The sequence below is a fragment of the Pinus tabuliformis genome, chromosome J (assembly GCF_031772625.1).
Source record: "Pinus tabuliformis cultivar Carrire ecotype Pingquan chromosome J, CPIR1, whole genome shotgun sequence".
In the NCBI taxonomy this organism is placed as follows: Eukaryota; Viridiplantae; Streptophyta; class Pinopsida; order Pinales; family Pinaceae; genus Pinus; species Pinus tabuliformis.
Window position 1 is genome coordinate 645,915,290 of NC_142295.1, and position 22,687 is coordinate 645,937,976.

General features: G+C 40.3%; 1 protein-coding gene across 1 annotated transcript in view; it reads right to left on the reverse strand.

The window, feature by feature from the left end:
* The window catches only part of LOC149228578 (uncharacterized), a 465,738-nt gene that overhangs the window by 340,101 nt on the left and 102,950 nt on the right, over positions 1–22,687 (reverse strand). The window contains exons 5-6 of the mRNA XM_089378272.1: positions 16,542–16,622; positions 4,085–4,228 (exon numbers count right to left, since the gene is read on the reverse strand). Coding sequence (XP_089234398.1) covers positions 4,085–4,228; positions 16,542–16,622 — 225 coding nt within the window. The remainder of the gene's footprint in view (positions 1–4,084; positions 4,229–16,541; positions 16,623–22,687) is intronic.

Here is a 22,687-nt window from a genome sequence, read left to right on the forward strand (position 1 = left end):
GGGAATAAAGACACAAACTCCCTCCACCAGGATTATGGCATGCCTAACGGAATGCAACATGATCACACTGATGGGACACCTAATCATGAAATGCAAAGACCTTTGATCTCTGGTGGAGGGCTACTAAACCGAATCTAACACCACCTATCTCCATTTTATGTGATAATACAAGTGCGATCAATATTTCAAAAAATCCAATCATGCATTCAAAGACCAAGCACATACCTATCAAATATCATTTTCTCCGAGAACAAGTGCTTGAACAAAAGGTCAAATTGGAGTATGTTCCCTCCAAGGAACAGGTTGCTGATATACTCACCAAACCACTACCCAGGGAGACATTTGAATACCTCAGACAGAAGCTGGGAGTAGTTGATGCATCATCTTGCTGTTGAAACTTGTCTGTTTCAGAGAAAAGTGGTTGTACGCGAGTTTAATGAGGAGAATCCGCGTACATACGCCGGTTTATGTGGATACAGTCGCGTATATGTTGGTTTGAAGACAAACAGTGGGCCAGGCTCAGGATGAAAGGAGTCTGATATGGGTCTGACAAAGACCATCTGGCACAGGTTCAGGGGGAGCATATATATTCTTCTAATAATGCATTGTTGGCATTATCCTAGAAGATCTTGGTTCAAGTTCACAGTGTTTTGGTTTCAAGGGGAACAGGTGCAGAAGGAGAACATGGTTGCTGGTCTGAATGATGATTGACAGATGCTACTGATGATAGTTGTTGATAACTATCATAGTCTGGTTGTAGATATTTCGTCTCTATGTCATGTATTTCTTTTCTTATCAAGGTCATGTAACGGCCTACTTTGGTTTCCCCACTATGCTTGGGATGGATAATGTAATGTTCTTGTTTTATCTTGTGTAAACTTTTGGTGTATCCCCACTTGGTTGGGTGGATGAGTCAATCCCCACTTGGTTGGGAGATGGATGTATGTATGAGTCTTTGGTGGTAGGAAGGTCATTTATGATGTATAAAGTTATGTATCTTCTTGTAGAACATCTTCTTGCAAGACCTTGCCTACAGTCAGGGGGAGCATGGACAACACAGCAGAGCAGAGATTTCAGCATGAACTCAAGGGGAGCATAACCCTTTTCCCTTGATTTCAAAGGGGGAGAATGACTTTGAGTGACTTGGGGTTGCCATCAAGTCCAAAGGGGGAGATTGTTGGCATTATGACATAGATTTGGCACTATGACACAGTTGTTGTCCTTGATGGCAACTCAATGTTCAGGCTCTCAGAATGAAAGAAAAAGAGGTATACGCAGGTTATCTTTGACGAAGTCGCGTATACACACGGGATTGCCGATCAAAAGTTGTGTATGCGTATGCACACACTTTCATGCACGAAAAAGCGCGTACGTGTGGGAAAACTTATTTATGGTCCATAGTATTTAGTCCTTGGTATTTGGACCTATGGTTTTGGACCATGGTATCTCATCTAAAGTGTTGAACCCATGTATTTGGTCCAAAGTATTGATTCTTTATGGTTTTGGACCACGGTATTGTGTAAGGCCTAAGACTATAAAAGAGGAAGGAGATCATTAGGCAAACGCATTGACTCAAGCATTGAATGTATGATGAAGAACTAGATTTGGAATACTGGTCATTGGGTTATAGCTGAATATGAATCAAGGAGGAACCTGAGCGCAAGAAGAAGGATAAGTACTATTGATGGATCAAGATCTTAAGCCCTGAATAGTAGTATCTTTGTGTGATTTTGATCTGTTATTTTTGGCACATGACTTGATAATCTGGGTATAACTGATGTTTGAATAAGTGAAAAGGATAAATTATCTTTTATAGATCTGTACGCAGGTTCAGCGAAGAAAAGGCGTGTATACACGCTGGTTCAGTAATGCAGAATAGCGTATATGCTGATTGGCCTTATTTCAGCAGCATATGCACGCAGGTTGTACACATTGAAGTAGCATACGTCTCTTGGAATATGTTTTAGCTACTTCTATTCATTGTTGCAGTGTTCTAGGTTCAGAATTGGTGTCTGGTTACTGTCACTGTTTTCTGGGTACAGCAATCAGAGAAGTGACTATTTGATTCAGTTTAGTTTGGTGCAAAGGAGATTGGTTGATGTAGATATAATTGATGTTTGATTGATGTTATTCATGGATCCAATCTCAAAATTTATGGAACGTGGTCTCTGAAAGAAAGAGAAGGTTGTAGCCTTCTATAGGTCAGCGACTACGTACTAGTACCTCAGCTAGTACAAGAGCTAAGGGGGTTGTAACTCCCTTCCAGAAGAAGTTGGAGAACGATAGAAGGTTGTAGCCTTCTGCAGGTAGCAGCCTGCGTACTGGGATAAGACTACACCAGTACAAAATCATTGTAAAAAGAAGTTTCTAGTTAAAAGAAGATAGAGACGAATTTCAGCAGGTGGTTTTCACCCACATTGGGTTTCCACTTTATATCTTTGTGTCCATGTGTGTGATGATCTGTTCTGTTTTATTGTTCCTGTTTACTGTTCTTATGATTAATGAAGTCCTGATGCACTGATTAAAGATCAACAATTAATGAATCTTAAGTTTTCTGATATACGTTGGTTGCTTCAGACACAGTAGCGTATATACGCAGTTTCCCATAGATGAAGTAGTGTATACAAATCTGATTGTGAAATGAAAAATAATTGATTTGATAATACTGATTCACCCCCCCAGTATTATTTCCAACACAGGCCACAAGGGCATCTTCATCAGGGCCACAGGTGTCGAGAGATGGAGATAAGGCTCCCACACTTGTGCAAGAGACTTCTTCAGGGAGGAGGAAATCGGGAAGGCTTTATGGTACCTTGAAGAAAGCACATGAGGCAATGAGGGAGACTAGACCACCAAGGAGGTTGGGGGGTGTTGTGGCGAGAGTAGTAGGTGACAAGATGGTACCAAGGGGTGAGCATATCCACTTCAGAGATAAAGATGTAGTGCTAGGAAACAATTTCCTCGGTAAGAGGGAGTGTTGAGAAAAATGGAAAGAAGGAAGTGTTTCCTAGGCATTTATCCTTTTGGCCTAGGAAGACACATTAATGACCCTTTTTGTCTAGTCACATTATGAGTTTAATTAATGTCATGGAGCTAAGTTACTTTTTATGAGAGATGTACGTTGTAATTTAATTTATTAAAATCACGTGTTATAAAAGTGACTTTATGAGAAAAGTACTAATTACACTTTATATTATTAAAGTGACTTTTATATTTTAAAAGTAACATTATGAGAGAAAAAATGCACATGGTACAAAACATTAAAAGTCCTAGGAGGCTCATTATTTGAGGGGGACAACATGAGGGAGGGGATCAAGAGAAGGAATGATCTCCACCCTTGATCTAATGAGCTGATATTTAATCTCAGACATTAGATCTAAGGGTTAAGGTTCTCCTCACTTTGGGGATACAAAAGAGGATGAAGGAGAGAAAGAAGGCTCATTATCTCATGTGCATTTGAGTGAAGGAGAGCTCGGGAAGGAGAGCAGATATTTGCAGAAGGAGAAGTTATCTCACAGAAGGAAAGTCACCTCCAGACATGTGTTTGGTAACGGAGAGGGTGAGCACCAAAAACAATTGTGTAAAATTTATGTGTTTGTACTTGCTTTTATTCTTTCATGTCAGCTGGAAAAGTGAAGTGTAGAGGTAGCTTAAATGTTTCAAATAAATTTTTAATAAGTGTTTTATATCACCTAAACCATTTGGGGAGTGGGCATGAAAACTTGTACAAAAACCTTGAAAGTGTGGGCTGCCAGGTACAGCAGTAGAATAATTTTCTACTATTTCGTACTACTTGCTTGTATAAATATATCTTCGGTAGTGGAACAGTAATTGATCATAATTGATTGCAATTAAGAACAAAAGCAGAGAGAAGCAATATATAAAAGGAAAGATGCACTATAAAAGAATAAAGAATTGCCATAAGAACAAAGAAAAGACTTGTAAAGAAACATTTCAATTCCCTGCAAAGAATTAACAATCATGAAAAGGATGTTTGTTAAATAACAAGTGTTAGAACTTGAAATTAATGCTAAAACAACACAAGGCCTGAAAGGACCTTAAACTTTAATGAATGATTCCTTACCAAAGAAAGAACATATGTTAGGTCAGTGAAGTGTGAAATCATTTTGAGAATGATTGACTCTAAACTTGCAAGTTCTGCATCATTGACTACAATTCCTCTTACATGCTCTGAAATATCATCTAAAATCATGTTCAGTTGATCTTCCTGTTGCCAAGAAAAGGGAGTTTAGCATATCCATAAGAATAATCATAATTTTTCTTCAAATTTAATGCTATAATCATAATTAAATTCAGCATTAGCGAGCTTCAAAAAAAAGGTGGATTATATAACTGTGTTGCAATTACTTATAATAATTGTCAACGGGCATATTATGCTGTTCAGTGACATAAAAACCTTTGGATATATACAGGAACATGGACCACAAATAGCAATTAAGGAACTTCTGATGTACATGCAAGCAGTTTACAATTTAATATGTGAAAAGAAGAGTGCTAAACATCACCATAACCATCAACAACAAAGCTAAAAAATTATAGCTTTGCTATACTTTCTAATAAAGTCAGCTAAAGAACCTAATGGTGGAAATTGATAATGCAAAAAAAAAGTATAAAACTTTGCATCAGCTAAAAGTAGAATTACCCAAAATGGGGAGAAGTTACAAGTCCTAAGTTGCACTGAAACGAATACGGATACGGCAAATTTTCAAAAAATCTGGATACGATACGGCAAGGAAATATATATATATATATATATATATATATATATTACTTATTAGCATTCATAATACTTCGTTTCAACAGTTTTATATTTGAGTATATATGTAAGAGCTGCACATTGCAGCCATGACATTTGAAAAACTGTTTTCCTTTAGATATATATATATATATATATATATATATATAATTTCATATTAGCATTCATAATACTCCGTTTCAACAGTTTTATATTTGATGATATATGTAAGAGTTGCACATTGCAGCCATGACACTTGGAAAATTGTTTTCCTTTTTATTCATATAGTAAATGGGCATACAACGTTATCTTGACATTGCAAAGCAGCAAAACCCTATTTGTGAGAGCTGTTACGGTTCGAGGTTATCATCCGTTCCCAATACAACTCATAATTATCATTATCATCCATTCCCAATATGTAATGTCCCTTCCGAAATTAAATTGTTACAGGTTTATTTATTCTACTGTTTTCACAATTTTGGACGCCATGGGACCCATGTGATTTTTGGAAAAGACTTAGGAAGGAAAAGGGGGCCGAGATGTTTTGCTGGCATAGAGTGGGTGCCACCCACATGAGGAAATACGCTCCACCTTAGAGAGAAGTTCGAATGACTAAGGAGGGAAAGTCGAATTGCTATTTTGAGGGGGGCAACATGGGAAAAGAGGCCCACAAATTATAAATAGAGGAGGCTCATCCTCATTTGGTATCTTTTGACATATTGAACTCAACCTTAGTTGCTCCAACTGCTTAGCCGGGTCACCCGTTGTTTAGCACGAATTCTCCAGGCAAAGAACTCACCCTCTCTTCGGTGGACCACAATTGTGTGAAAATTCCTGAATCTAACACATTAGAAACCCCTACTGCAATTACTGGTTTACAATCTCCTACTTGTTCTTTATATTAACAATTTATTTAATTGCATAAATATCGAAGTAAACACTATTGCAGCCCTCACAAATATACAGATCATACACTAAAATAAACAGAGACAATAACACATGGGACACTGTTATTTTTGGACAATCGTCCATGGAAAAATCCAATTTGGGAAAACCGGTGCAACATATAGAGGGTTTGTATTGTTAAGCAGATTCGTGAATACAACTAGGGTGCCAGAAATGGCTCACCCAATAGAGAATATCCTTGGCAGTAGTACCTCTATCAGGAGACAGATATTCCAACAAATCAGCAAACGGATGATCAAACCCCACAGCGACTTCGGTTGTTCCCTATGTTGGGCAATGAAAACTGCTCCAAGCACTGCTCTGGAACTGCGTCACCCTCTCCTAGCTCAAAATCTGCTAATCTACTCCCAGTCTGCCCCACAGAATCTCCCCAGCACTGCCTCTAAGGCCCAGTGTCAGCCTCCACTGCTTCTGTGTCAGCCTTTTCCGTCCTCTACGTCAGCTCTTCTAGCGCCTGCGTTGTCTCTCCCGACACTATGTTGCCTCTCTACTATGTATTCTTCAGCCTCGGATGAAAATCCCTTGCTGAACTACCCCTCACTACAACTCTGATCACTAACTCGATTTCCTCAACAAACCTCGCCCCAGAAAATCGAATTCTTTGATCACTTGGTGTGTCTCTAACTGACCCTCAAGCCTCCTCTTGTACTTTTTTTGTTGAAGAATCAACGGCCGAGATTAAATCCCTAATCAATGGCTAAGATTAGAACTAGCCTGATCCTCATCACTTAGAACTTTCTCACCCATATTTTATTAATACACATTAAGATTTTTATTTTCCTAATTTTAAACTTAGGAACCCATTAAAAATATTAATTATTTTAATAACTCCTCATCTGGTTGAATTTCTCCAAACGATTTATGGGTCTTGGAGATCTCATGTGCCTTAGCCTCTCTACCAATTTTCAAGGCTAGAGCACATCTGATGCTACCCAAAATCAACAGAGCGCCACCGTAGTGAGGTTTCTTTCTATCATTCCAGGAGATTGCACGTGGATATTTAAAGCCCCCAACTCAGCCATCATTCAATCAGTGTGTACTCCTGAAAGACGCAGTAGATAATTCAATGGCCTTCCGGGGAGCAAAGGTTTGGGGAAGGAAGTACGGGGGAAGACTAGCCTTTAGGAGGATTTTGGAGTTGGTGATTTCTATTTGGGAGCAGGGCGATTGCCAGCACTAAGGGCTAGCACAGGAATTCATCACCGGGCACAAGAGGGAATTTGTGGGTCACTTGTGGAGCAAGTATTTGCCAAGAGAGATAAGGGAAAGTTTGGGGAAGATTATCTCAGACATTTTAGTGTGTTTTGGAGGGCTTATTCTAGAGTTCTAGGAAGGTCGTACATTTCAGCAGTTGGAGGAGGGCATGGCTCTTGGGAGGTCGCATTTCCAAGGTCAAAACCAAGCCAAACCCTTTCTAGGTTTTGGTGGGATTTGGTTGAGGAGCTTGGGGCTAATTTTGCAAATTTTCTAGGCAAATCTGAGGGGTCAAATAAGGGTCCCAACTCAACCAATATCTAGAGGAGCTAGGGGGAATTTGGGCCAAAATTCCGAGGTCAACATTTGGCCAATTCCTTCGTGGGTTATTCTGGGTCTTTGGTGCAAAGGTCAGGGTTAATTTGCAGTAGATAGCATAGTTTCACAAGGGAAGTGCAAGGCATCATTGAAATAGTAATTTGTGCCATCTAGCCTCGACATATTACCACCTAGGCTTGATCATACTTGCCATTGGGGCAAGCCCATGTGCACCACTTCCACATCATCGTACTTTCCACCTAGATTTTAATAACAATGGCTCAGTTGTTGGTTATTCCTGGACTTTTTATGGGTGTGCACTGAATGCTTCAATTTTGTGGTGTTGTTTTTATTGTTTGCTTTGCATAGCACTATTTTTCCTAGTTTGCAACATTACAGTTGTATCAAAGCATGATCTTGGCCCAGTTATGGGTAGCCAAAAGATAATGGAAGATTTGGGTATGAGTGCACAATGACTGATGAAACCGAAGACAAACCCATGTCTCAAGGGAAATCTAGTATGCATAAATTCTAGGGTGGAATCCGTTGGGACGATGAGAGGTTGGCCCAGTTGAGGAGGGTGACAAACCAGACCCATCCTCACCCTTACAACAGAGACACTAGAGGTGAGCAGGTCATGGGGTGCAGCCATCTACCTCATGTGGGGAAGGTCGACAAAATCAGGACACTAGATCTCCTGAGAAGGAGCAGGTAGGGCAGGGACAGTTAGAGGGTGAGACCAGGGGGAGCTTTTGCTGGTGGAGACCTGGCTTTAGATATCGGGAGCCTGAGGAGGAGATTGAGCATGATGCTGAGAGCCCACGGGATGGTGAGGAGCACATCGATCTACCTGGTGTGGTGCAGGAGTCACCATTATTCGAGACCTCTTTGATAGCCCCAGTTGACACCTTGGTGGAGAGGATAGAGCCTACCCACGTAGAGCAATTCGTTGAGGAGGAGTCACCCATGATTGACATGTCGATAGTTGTTGAGGTGTCCAGAGCTATGACCGAGTCGATTGGTGATAAATACCAACGTGAAGAGGTAACCTAACAATACTACAAGCCCCATTTACGTAAGCCTAAAGAGAGTTACTGTGTGGAAGGATTGCAGCTTTGTTAACTGCTTGCGCATCTATCTGCTCCCCGTCGATGTCAGGTTCAACAGATGATTGCCCATCCCCCTCTACCATGGGCACAACAGGAGTACTACTGTAAGTAGCTGTCATCTGAGAACTCTGTCACAGATCTAGGTGCCTCTGTGCCCATCATCACCTCACCAATGGATGTGTCTCCTGGCTCCTCCCTAATCTGTTGTGGGCTACCATCACCTGAAAATATGGACACGGTACTGGACACCTCATCAATAGATACCTCAACAACAAATGGCACCTCATCAACGACAGACACCACATCACCAGATGGCTCTATTTGTGTATGCTCCAGTTTCTCCGTCAAGGTGTCAATTAGTGCTATCAAAGAGGTCTCTAACAATTGTGGCTCTTGTGCTACACTGGGTATATTGATGTGCTCTTCATGACCCTGCGCACCCTTGGCCTCCAAAGGCCCCTAATGTCTAAAACCAGGTCTCCACCAGCAAAATCATCTCCTTGACTCACCCTCTAACTGTCCCTGGTCTGCCTGCTCCTTTTCAGGAGATCCGGTGCCCTAAATTTGTCGGCTTTCCCCACATGGTGTAGATGGTTGTACTCCCATGACTTGAGCACCTCTAGTGTCTCTGTTGTAAGGATAAGGATGGATTTGGTCTTACACCTTCCTCAACTGAGCCAACCTCTCATCATTCCAACGGATTCCACCCAAAATTCCTGCATACTTAATCTCTTTTGAGCCATAGGTGTAACCCGTCACTATGCATGCATGCCCAAATCTCCCATGATCTTACTGGTTACCCACAGTTGGGCCAAGATCATGCTCTAATACCATGGTAATGTTCCAAACTTGGATAAACAATGATATGTAAAGCAAAAACAAACACAACACCAGAAATTTAACTCTTTGATGAAAAACCTTGATGAAAATAGTAACTCTTTCAGAGATCAAGAACAACAAGCAACTATAAAATACGTTCTACCACATCTTAGGAAGAAGAGCCAATTCCCAAAAAAGAACATTAAACTTCCTACTCCATCAACAAACATGGGAAAGAATCTATGTCCTAAAACCCTAAGGCTCAAAGGACTCATAAAAGACAGAAATGTCAATATACTTATAGATTCTGGTAGTACTCACAATTGTATAAACATTGATCTTGCTAAACAACTTGGTCTTTGTATATGCCCAATCAAGGACCTATCCATGTCGGTTGCTACCGGAAAGAAAATCAAGGAAATAGGAGAATGTTAAAAAGTTTCGATCCAAATACAAGAATTGAAGCAACAAACAAACCTATTTGCCCTACCACTCAAAGAAATGGAAGTAGTTTTAGGTGCAGAATGGTTAATACAATTAGGGAGCTATACTACAAACCTTGAAGAATAATTCATGGAGTTTAACTCGCAAGGACGGCATTATAAATTGAAAGGTGTTAACACTCCCAGTTCCAAGGAAGGTACAATTACTCGTGATGAATGCACCAGTCAACAGAAGGATGTCATTCCATCACAATATTGTTCAACTAGAGAAAACCCTTTTGGTTATGCTTTGAGGACAAAGCATCTCTAAAGGGGTTGGCAATGTTATGAATAAAAATATTCATATATCTTCCATTAAAAAGAATAAATATTAAAATAAAATATTAAATAATTAAATTAATTAATGTCTCATTTAATTGTAAAGGGACATGGGTCAAAAGTTGTGACCTCTGATCTTCATGGCCAATCAATGCCTATAAAGGCACACCGCCAAGAAGATTTATAAACCACAAATTCATATTTTTATCTATAAAACTATTACTTACTTATACTTAAAATCTACATACAATATTGTTATGGTGTACTACTTATGTACCAGTGACCCAGGGTTGCTCCTCCTCATCCCCTACTTCATTCACCAATTTGTCACATGCCACCACCTTTTGAAGGATGTACACTGACTATATCATCCCCTTTAGAAGTAGAGACCACTTGATAGGATTATTAGTTAACCCCATTTGGAGTTTATGAGACAATAGCACATCCCAAAGCCCATTATGGAAGGGTAGGCCATTATGAAATCACCACCTATGATCCATGATTTGGTAAGCTCATTTACTCGATTTCTCTAATGACTTATTGCACTGCAAGGCTAGGGGACGCATTGGATTGTATGCATGATTGTAGATGGTCTCCATCTTGGGTTTGGTCTCCCTATACATGGGCCTAATCCTTCAAAGGGCTACATTGGCACTTGTAGGGTGTGCGTTGAGAGCCATGGGCCTCGACAACAAGCAGACAACACTCTATGGATCCCCACATCCATTCAAAGATTACTCGTGGTTCACTTATTGGACGAGGAAGATGCACCTAATCAATCATGCCCAACTGGCCCCATATTTACACCATACACGTGGCAGATGATCCATGCCTTGCACGATAATGTGGAACCACCTACATCATCATCTTGGCCCTGGCAAGCAATCTAAAAGCATCTTTGATTTTTTTGGAGACCATGAGGACACTTATGTGCCCCACATGTCATTTGGAGCACCACAGGTTATTACAACGGGCCAACCCCTTGTCCATTGCTTTTAAGGGTCCTATTCTTCATTGTGGTACCCATAGACCTCATTATGCCTCTTAGAGGACCCTACGACATGCATAGAGTATTATTTAACCTCTTAAGAGGCTAAGTTTTCATTTATGAGCTAGTTTGGTGGGGTTGTCACCAAATGTTGAATTATTAGAACATTATTTTATTTTTGGGGCTTATGTCAGCCAAGGAGGGTAATTCGAACTCCTATGTTGTGTATAAATACAAGTGAGATGAGCTCATTTGCTCATCAACACTTTGGTTTGGATCATTTCTCTCTCTTGAGATTTTCGTACTTTTTCTAGAGAATGAATTGGAGATTTATGGATGAATTTTGATGTGTGGATATTGGTCTATCTTCTCTTGGAGCTTCTCCCTTGTCAATTGTGAATGGTTGGATATATTTTGTTACATTTAAGTACATGCTTTCAATGTTATTCTTGTTTTACTTTGTCGTATACATTGAACTAGGATTTCCGTTGTTCTAGGGCTAATTGTTGCATGCATTTACTGCTTAAAATTGTGGAATTTGTCTTTGTTATAGCATCTCTCAATATATGGGCCATGTAATGTGAGCAAAATCTCATAGGGGTAATTCTACCAAAGAACTTGACCTTGATAAGCCATTTCCTTTGCACATAGAAGTATAAAAGCTGCAAGGTTACTTCTCCTTGACCTAGAAGGCTAACGAAGTGGTCTTGAGGCTTCCTAGACTGGGAACCAAGAAATCCTACTCATATTAATCATAGACTCCATTGTCCCAAAGATTAAGGCACTGATCTGCCAAGGGTGGTCACTAAAAATCACATTCTTTCACCTCCTTCCAAGTCTAGCCAAGCTAGGGTACCTAGGGCATCAATTGGCCAACAAGATAGCCCTCCAAAAATTTCAATCTCCTAGGGTCTAATGCGCTAGTGATTCCTCAAGCTTTGTTTCCTCAAGCTTTCCTCCAATTTTGAAGCCATTCCGATGGTGAAGTGTGGAGAAAAGCCAAGCCCTGGCTCTGGGATCAAACTTTGCCTTAGCATCCCCAAGGCTAGTACCTCATAAGATCAAATCAACACCTTCAAGTGAAAAATCTTTCTTTCATCCTTTCCCCACATTGTCTAGGGTAAGAACATCATTGGTTGCTATACTCGTTCCCCCTATCCTAGACCAGGTCCACTTGGACCTGTGTGGTCCCATTCTTTTGAAAAGACAATTCTTCAAGAACCATCTCGGATCCCAATTACAAAAAGGATTTTAGGGATTGGAAAGTTCCTTCATAAGCCATATCCCATAAACCTAACCCTTGAATCCTCCTATCCTTTCCCTAGAAGACATTGTACTTTGCTTAGAAAGCAAGCAAGCCTTATCCTTCTAACTCTTCCAGGAAAGGGATTGTCTGGGTCACTCCACATCATTTCATTGACTTATCCTTCATCGATGACTCCATAATATATCAGGTCTACACCCATCGGTGAAAGTCCATAAATAGAAGGGAGTCTTAGCTGAGTTGACAGTGGGCTAAGTCTCCATTTGTTACCCTTGGCCTAGCATTTTCCCTTTAGGGATCCCCTTTAGCTCCCCTGCTAGTTTGAGTGGTAATAGATCCCAAAAAGGTCTCTCCAATACACAAACTAGTCTCCAATAGCAAAAACTTAACAAAGATCACATCTCCACAAGGAGCTAAATACAATAGGCTAATTCGAGCTCTTTTAGAGACGTCAAAATCCACAACAGTGATGATCAAAAATGAATGGAGTGATCCTCGTTTTATAGGAGGTCTATCACTTCCATTAATTCAAGGAAAAGCCCCTAAAACAAGTTTAATTTTGAGTAGACACAAGGTAAAATGAATTACAAGCCAATCCAATAGCTCAAGAAATAAAATATGCCAATAATTGCCCACACATGTGAGTCGTAAACCCTCAATAAGCATGTTGTCATGCCCTTTTAGAGCTCAAAATGCTCCAAAGGTGCAATGGAAGGGTTGGATGAGTCTCCAAGCATCATGATCAGCCTTAATTTTTGGAAGCGTCCTCAAATCAAGCCGCAAAGCATCTCCATGTGTCCCAAAGCCAACTCTAGGTTCCCTACATCATCTCCATGGGTATCATCTAGACAAGGTGTTGTACTCTCTCTCCAACGTTGGGGCTCCATTTGGTACAACAAGCCCTCCTTAATCATCTTGGCATATAATCATCCTCATCTGGGCTCTAGATCAAGGCTTGTCCATCAAGTAGTCTCAAGGCCAACTTAAGGGCATGTTAGGTCCACTGGTACATCATCAAGAATCCTCAATATTAAGCAAGATAATCTCAACGTTCTAGCATCTGAGGGTGTTATGGCGTGTTTATAAATCGTCAAGTTCATAAAAGTGCCCAACGCTCTGCTGTATAAGGGCAACGCTTCATCTGTAAAGTCATCGTGCTCTCTAAAAGTGAAGAATGGCCTGGGCATCAAATCGAGTAGGAGTGAAATGAAGTTCCCTCAAGGCCTCACTTGCTCTAAGCAAACCACCTAGCAATACCATCTCAAACTCAAGTGAAAGCAACCATTCATTAGAGACAATAACCATAGATGCATCTAAGTGGACGATACTTAACTATTAAGGGCATAGTAATACTTCAAACCGAGGTCACCTTCAAATATCTAACTAGACCAAGTCTCGTAAAAGTGTTCCCTACCTTTATAAGGGTGCCTAGGTAATCAACCCTACTAGGTGCTTCCAACCCTAAGGTAGGTTCCATTCCAAGGACAACCCTTCAATCCATAACTGTTAGTGAGAATAGGTGACAATAAAGGGGGAATGATTTCATGGCCAAGCGCCACAGTCATGGGACCAGCTCATGAAGGTCCACGGGTATAGATGTAATGGAGGGAGCAATCATGGAGGCATGAGTTACCCCTTTCATAGGTGTAGTTTCTCCACCCCTCTAGTGCACCTTTTTCTTCTTTTTGATAATTATTTTATATGGTGCATAGCACAAGAATCAAAGCTTGCTCTATGATATAGCATTTGTCTTACCCCTTAAGATGAGTTGGTTTCTCGCTCATCGGGGTTGGGACATGCAAGGGTTCCTTATGATGAAATTGAACATCAAGTGCTTGGGAACCAGGTCATAATGAGGGGGCTAGAACTCATCCTAGGCTTATAGCCACGTGTTAATTATGTCCCAACCATCTTTTTCATTTTAACCTTTCTTTTTCATTTGTTGTGGTCATCTTATGTTTTTTCATTCTTTTAGATGCATCAACCTCCGGGGAAATGTTTTCTATCGTTACTCAAAGATGTGGATGTGTGAGTCCCAAATCCTAATGAACCAATGACAGCTAACCTGAAGGATGGAGGTGGTATCAAAGGAATGATGAAAGATGTTAAGTATGGAAAGGGTAATGAACATTATACTTCAATCCAAGTTTCCCAAGTAGTGCCCCTCTTCTAACTCTAAGTCCTTAGAGGAGGTCCCACTTGACTAGGGCTAAGACTAACCCCCCTGGAAAGGTGAGAGAACAAAGCTACAGTCAATATTGGTCAATCATCCAAATCACCCCTTCATCCATGTTAAAATGCCCAAAACATTAAGTAATAGAACTTGATTGCAAAATGGTCAAAGTACTTTTGAGTGGTAGCCCACCTTCATTCAAGGGGAATGCAAAATGGTGAGAGGTGCATGACTAGTACAAATGATGGAGGAAATAAGCAATGTGTAGGGTTGTTGGTTGGCTAGCTGCCCAAGATAGGAAAAAAAATGTTTTCTCCTACGGGGTTACCCATTTTGGTGGGGAACAGTGTTCTTAGACAATGGCTCTAGTGTGAGCATGTTGTTTTTGTAACTTAGCCTAAGTTAGACATAGGAAAAGCACATAATTATTATGTTGGCTTATTGAGCTAGAGTAAACTAAGGAAAAGTAAAGTAAATTACTTTAGTGATTCTGTTCTAATCTTAGCATTTGATCTCAAGTGAGGCAAGATCTAATCTCCGTTGTCAATCGCTTTAGACATTAGGGTTAGGTATTTATATCAATGCAAAGTTATGAAAGCAAGGCTACAGAGAAGGAGAAGACGACATACAGCAGCACAAGATTGAGAGACGCATCTCAATGAGTGTGTTGTGTCCAACAAAGGGGGGGCTGCAAGGAGATCCAGATCACCCATGGAGGGCTTGATCAACTGGATCAAATCCAAAGTTGAATGTATTTCCTCAGTTGGGCCATTTCCCCAAGAAGGGAGCCCAAGTAAGTTCTGAAGAATTGAGAGTGGTGTCCGACGAAGGGGGGCAGCAAGGAGATCCAGATCAGCCAAGGAGGGCTTGATCAATTGAATCAAATCCAATGTTGTATGTATTTCCTCAGTTGGGCCATTTTCCTAGGAAGGGAGCCCAAGTAAGTTCTGAAGAACTCTGATTGGATAGAATCTATTCTGTTACTTTTTGTGATTGAGATTGGTAAATTTTGCTTGTGCTAAATTTATTTTGTTCATACTCTACCATTGCTTTTATTCACTAGACGTAAATCTGCTCAGAACTAATTGCTAGATTGCTAGGGTAAGAAAACTAATGGATCGAAGGGTGAAATTTGACCTGTTACTCAACAAAGAGTTAACACCCAAAAATTAGAAAAACAGAAAAAACACAATATAAAATGCAAAGATCATACAATTGAGCGTCAAGAATTGTATAATTAAGTACATGGAATTTAAATTTTTTAAATATTCCCTAGCTTTGAAGAAATGTGGTCTAACTCTTTCAAAATTTGTACCATAGCAGCTACACAATGAAAATTAGGCTGAAAACTGGTGCAAATCTGTGCCCTAAAACTCCACAAATCAACTTAGATTAAAAAAATAAAACATATCCTAGTCGTTGGATAAGAATTAGCAGTAAAAAACTTGAAAGTGGCAGAGGTATGCTGTAGTCATGTCCTACCTGTATGTCCAAGATGGTCTGTGTGGAAAAATACATATGCAAAACCATCTCTAACTTTCACTGTAGTTAATTCATTTTTAATGTTTACTTTCCCTACTATGTGCATTTTACATCCTGATGAGGGAATGTGCATATTAACATATGTATCCAAAGAATATTTTAATGTTTGTTGGAAACAGTGTTGAAAAAACCAGCATTGGGAAAAACTCAGCAAGGGTCCGAAAAACATCTTCATGAAAACATCGGCGAAAAAATCGGCAAAAAACGGGAATCCATGGCACGCATTAAAAAACACATAATATATTCATTTTTTTTCAAAATCCCAAAAACTCGGAAAAAATTAGGAAAAATCAGCAAAGTTTGAGAAAAATAAGCAAAAAATGGGGAAAATTTGAAACAAAAAAATATATTATTAAATCGCCATAGGAAAAAATCACGTTTTTTTGGGCTGAAAAATCAGCTGGCTGAAAAAATCACGATTTTTCAGGACTAGTTGGAAAGTTATTTGTATATTTATATCATTGATATCAATTAAGCGTCTGAACAATCATTATTTTTATTAAAAACATAACTTGCCTCTAATCAAATTATGGAGAAGCGACGGTATCTCACTATCCACTAGAATGTACTAGACTTTTTGTTCATCTCACTGAGCAAAAGGAAATATTTTTATCCTGCCACAATATCGTTCTTATGTCACCATATACATACCATGTTATTTTGAAGAATATAATCAATGTACACATCCATAACCATCAAATACTCGTTTGCATCTGAATATTGAGTAACCACCTGCCAAAAAAAATTAAAAGCCTTGATGAGTGCTTACTCAAATTTCTATTTCAAGCTTAGAACAATAATCAATCATATTTGGAAAATGTAAGAAATAAAAACCTAAATGTAATCAAATAGTAATGATGACCAATCAATCGAGTTTAAAATCTGAAGTTATATATCTGACCAACAATTAATTTCAATGATACAAACCAAAAAAAATTAGAAAATGTGGTATTAATTATTGTTGCTAGAAAAGAAACAATTTAGACAAACCAATTTATCAATATCATTTTTTCCTTTTCATGGAGAAATGCATCTTATAGTTGTTAATAAACACTCAAAAATGTATGTCCTCACTGAGAAATCATGGTGTCAAGGATAGTCGCATGCATTTCCCCTCCCTCCATAAGAAAGGAGAATAGCATGTTCCTTTTGGTGTTGATCTCCAGAGAATCTATATCTTTTCTAAAGGAACCAATCTTAGTCGAGATCTAAAAGATTATGCTTCTCACAAATGGAATGGATTGGTTACCTCATTAAAGGATTTTTGACATCATATTTGCCATGACAAGATGTAGCATGACCAAACACTTTTCCTTAGGAATGGGACGCAATTTCTGTCTCAATTTTCCCCCTCTTTTGGCTCTCCAAAAATTTCACCACACATTGCCAAGTTGTCTACCTATATGATGTTGAATGGTGTTGTCATTGATGCCAACATCAGTCTTTGAACGCTCTTAATATTCGTATATGGATTGCAATGATTGGAAGCTCTGATGGTCAAGAAGCCTTGAAAGGATGAGAAGCTCCTGCGGTGTGGTCATGATACCCTGCTTTTGATGAAGATTTTGAATGGGAAGATCAATGCATTGGCAAGCAAGACCATTTTCATTTGATTCCCCTCGTCATGTCGATTCCAACATTAGATGGCACACCTCATAACTCCTCACGGTTGAGGAGATATGTATGATTAAAGTTTCCGCCCCGAAAGTGTGGTCAAGGTCCCAAATTTGAATGATAGAAGGCAGCTTAATGATTGGCTAAATATTGTAGAATTATTGATTAATTTGCGTGGCTCTTATCAGCCCTCAAATTGAGAAATATCCTTGCCCAAATCAGCTTGCTAAGGAGGGGCATATCAAAGATTTTTATTAAGAAAATAATTCAGAAATATTGAAGTTCAGGCCAAGTCCTCAATCAGTGAATTTGAATTTTGGTTAAGGTTGGCTCCAATTTCTTTAGGCAAGTCGGCCCCTGTTAAATTTAGGTACGTTCTATGCTTAGAGCAATTTACTTCAATTTTTCATATTAGCCCAATGACAATATTCAGATTAGCAATCACATTAGCATGATAGTAAAGTGCAGATAGAACATAAACATAAACAGTAGAAGACAAGCCAAGACAAGAGGACACAATATGTGGCACCAGCCAGGGACAAACCCCAATGTGGGGAAACCCTTGATCAATTCTTCTTATATTCTTCAATAGTTCAGCAGAGAGAAAGAGATAGAGTACAATGATTTGAAGTCAATACTTGACTTCCCAAATAGGAGATCAAAAGATCTTCTGAAGATTTCTATACAGCAGATGATAGTCCTAGAACAGCTCAACCAATCACCCAGAGTACTGAGGCTTTTCTTCCATAAGATTCTCCTTCCTTTGCTGCTTCACTGATCATGTCAAGGCTGCTAATCTGGCACCTTTTACATGCTGCAAGGACTGGTGCATTTCATGGCAGACCTGGTCACTGGTTAGGGCACAAACTCTGAGTGCTACAGCACCCTAAACACATCCAACAGTCCACCTATTGACTGCGGCTAGCCTTCATACAGTCCCTCCAACTATACGCTGCCTTATAGGGCTGCTATCCTTCTGAACACAGCTCCTAAAGGCCTCCAACTGTTGGCTATGGCCTATGGCCTAGCTTAGCAGTGGATTGTAACTTTGGTCCCTCAATCAGTGCCCCAATCATCCCTTAAACAACAGTCCCTTGCTCCTCCTTTCAGCGGCTTCTACTGCCCTGCAAATCAAGCTCAAGAACAACCTTATCATGCCCAAACAACCTTGAATTAGACCACGCTGTCACCTACAACAATGTGGCTTTAACACAGATCCTTCACGCTGTTGTAGTACTCCTTTTGCTGCGGCTAGGTCCACACTTCTTGCTGCGTCTTAGGGTCCCTTTCAAGCTGTGTTTAGGGCTCCTCAAACTGCGGCTTTAGGCCTTCTTATGCTGCGGATTAGGGCCTCACAAACTGCAGCTAGGTGAGCTGTGTATAAGGCCTTTTTGCTAGACTGCGAATGGGTCTCTCTTGACAGCGGATGAGGGCTGCTGATTAGACCTCCTGTTGCTACGGAATAAGGCATGCCATTAGGGCACCTTCAAAACAGCAGCTATAACTTCTTTGTGACTGCAGCTAGGGCATGGCTAGATCTCCTTTTAGAACAGTGGTTAGGCTTCCTCCATCAACTACGTATATAACCCTTCATTCACTGCGTCTAGGGCTTCTCCCACTTGATCTCTCTAGCCACCAAACCCAAATGAGTGGAGAGAGATCTTAGGAGAAGTTTGTGTCTCAAAAATGACTTGAAGACCTATTCTATTTAGAATGCAATGTTGAGGATAAGTTGGGGCAATTTGGTTGCTGGCCGACCTTGACAAATTGTCAAATAATACAAATAAATTCATATCTCCATAAATACATGTCGGAATCAGATGATTTTTAGATCACTCCTACATCTCTCGAAGAGAAGAATCCAAGAAAAATATCAGCTGCCATAAATAAGATGACCCACATGGAGTTTGGCCTTAGTTGCCAATTTTAATAGCCCCCCATATTACAGCCCTTCGTTTGGTATATATAGAGCTCGGTTGGCCCTCCAAAAGATACAATTCACAAGCTCATCATTCTCTGAAATTCTGAGGCCAAGGCAGAAGCAAAAATCTTAAGGAGAAGGCCAAGTTTTCTGTACTCAAACAATTAATCTTTCTTATGGTTATACGCTGGATTGAATCTAGGTTTCAAGGGATTTATAAGCATTATTGTTTTATCAGTTTTGGCGGTGTTTACGCTGGGCAAATGGCGAGTTCTAACTTCTAAGGAATTTCTGGCACATTCTTGAGACTCTGTTTCAGCGCCCTAAGGCAGGTTAAATTCATCCTTCTAAAAGAATGTTGAATGAATTAATTTCAAATGAGCAAACAGCTCAATCATAATACAGAGATATTTACAATAATAGAAACATCAGGTTTCTATGTAGAATATAGAAACACTCAGTTTCATCTAAGAAACTGCTAAAAGAATACAAATAGCAACAGCTAAAAGGAATGAGCATTAAATGCTAAATAGGGATATTCTAATATATTCTAATACCCTCCCTTAATGCTCAATCTATTTACAACACCAATAGACCCTCTGAATTTTACAAATTTATCAGGACCAAGAGGCTTGGTGAAGATGTCGGTGGGCTGCTCTGTTGTGGGAACATATTGCAACTGAACTGAGCCGTCTTCAACAAGCTGGCGAATGTAGTGGCAATGAGTTTCCCCATGCTTTGTTCGTTCATGAAAGACAGGATTCTTGGCAAGTTTGAGCACTCCCTGATTATCACAAAACAAAGAAGTAGGCCCTGTCTGGGAAACATGCATATCTGCCAGCATACGTCGAAGCCAAACTGCCTCACAGGATGCCTTAACTGCTCCCCGATACTCGGCTTCTGTTGAGGAGAGAGCCACTGCCTGTTGCTTCTTACTAGTCCAAGTAACAGCACCGGATCCTAGATTAAACACATACCCAGCTGTAGATTTACGGTCATCAACCGAACCGGCCCAGTCAGAATCAGTGTAACCACTGAGAATAGGATTGGAACTTCGAGTGTATAGGAGGCCATAATCAGAAGTGCCACGCACATATCGTAGTACACGCTTTGCTGCTTGCCAATGATCAGCTTTAGGAGCGGACATGAAGCGAGAAATGTAGCTTACTGCAAAACTGATGTCAGGTCTGGTAGCAGTAAGATAGATGAGACTGCCCACTAATTGCCTGAATAAAGTTTCATCCACAAGGGGAGAGGATGACTGAGCTGAAAGTTTGAGCCCTGGTTCCATAGGAGTCGTGGCCGGTTTGCAATCCTGCATTCTGAATCTGTCCACAAGATTTTTGGCATACTTGGACTGAGAGAGAAAGATCTGATTTTCAGTCTGCCAAACTTCAACCCCCAGACAATAATGAAGAAGCCCCAAGTCTGTCATCTCAAAAGTTCTGCATAAATCTTGCTTGATCCCATGGATCAAATGTGCAGAGCTGCCAGTAATGATAAGATCATCCACATAGACAACCACAAACAAGATATCATCACCAGTATGCTTGATGTACAGGTTTGCATCAGAAGGGCTCCGCTGAAAACCCTGATCTGTCAGGTACTGATCAATTTTCATGTACCAAGCCCGAGGAGCTTGTTTCAATCCATAGATTGCTTTAGCTAACCGACACACTTTCTGTTCTTGACCAGCAACCTTGAATCCTGGAGGCTGCGTCATGTAGACTTCTTCTTGGAGATCACCATTTAGGAAAGCACTTTTTACATCCATCTGATGAACTTTCCATTTGAACTGAGCTGCTAGGGCAAGAACAAGCCTTATGGTACTCATCTTGGCTGTAGGAGCAAAAGTCTCCTCATAGTCGATGCCTTCCTTCTGTGAGAATCCTCGAGCCACAAGCCGAGCTTTATACTTGTCTATGGTTCCATCAGCTTTGTATTTCACTTTATACACCCATTTGCAGCCTATGGGCTTTTTGTCTGCAGGAAGATCAGAAAGTGTCCATGTGTGATTCTTCTGAAGACTCTGGAATTCGGCTTCCATACCCTGTTCCCACTCAGATGTACCCTTAGCCTCTGAATAGGTTTGAGGCTCAAAAATACTGTGCAGGTTAGCCATAAGAGCAAAATTGACTGTAGACTGTTGTCTGTTCTTATGTCTAGAAGTTCTGCCTTCAAGGAGCTCATCATCCCGGAGATCACCAATGGTTTTAGCCCACCATTTTGGCCGAAGAGTAGAAGAAGCAATAGCAGGAGTAGAGGAACCAATATCAGGAGGAGGTGGAGAAGACTCGAGCAATAGGGGCCGCAAGAGGAGGGTTATTTTCTGGAGGAAGCTCAGATAGAGTATTATCAAATACTGATGCTACATCATCCCTCCCATCAGGTGGACCGACCGGAAGAAGAACACTGTGAGGCTGATCCTCAGAACACTGCTTAGAAGAAGAAGACTGAAAGAATCCTCTGTCTTCATCAAATACTACATCCCGACTGAAGCTAAGACGACCAGTGGCTATATCTATCAGCCTATAGGCCTTGTGATGATCATTGTACCCTGTCATCATGAGTTTCTGGCTTTTGGAATCCAACTTAGATCGCTTAGCAGCTGGAATCCAAACATATGCAACTGAGCCAAATACTTTGAGATGACTGATCTTGGGCTTACGGCTAGACCAAACCTCTTCAGGAGTCTTCCCTGTAACAGCCTGAGTGGGTGATCTGTTAAGAAGATAAACAGCAGTAAATACTGCTTTAGCCCAGAATTTGTTTGGAACACTCTTGTGTTGTAGCATGGAACGAGCCATTTCAACAACCGTGCGATTGCGACGCTCGACAACACTATTTTGCTGAGGAGTGTAAGGAGTGGTTAATTGGCGTTTGATGCCATGAATATCACAGAAGTTGGCAAACGCTGAAGAACAAAATTCTCCCCCATTGTCGGTCCTAAGGGTCATGATGTTACAACCAGATTCTTTTTCCACTAAGGTTTTAAACTTCTGAAAGGTACTAAGAGCATCAGATTTATTTTTTAAAAAATATACCCACATCTTTCTACTGAAATCATCTACAATAAGTAAAAAATATTTGCAAGCAGTGATAGAAGCTGTATTCATAGGACCGCAAATATCAGCATGAAGTAACTGAAGTACCTTAGATGCACGCCAAGATTCTCCATTTTTGAATGAAGACCGATGTTGCTTTCCCGCTTGACAGGCGCTGCATACCCCCAACTGCTGAGTCTGAATATCAGGTAATCCAG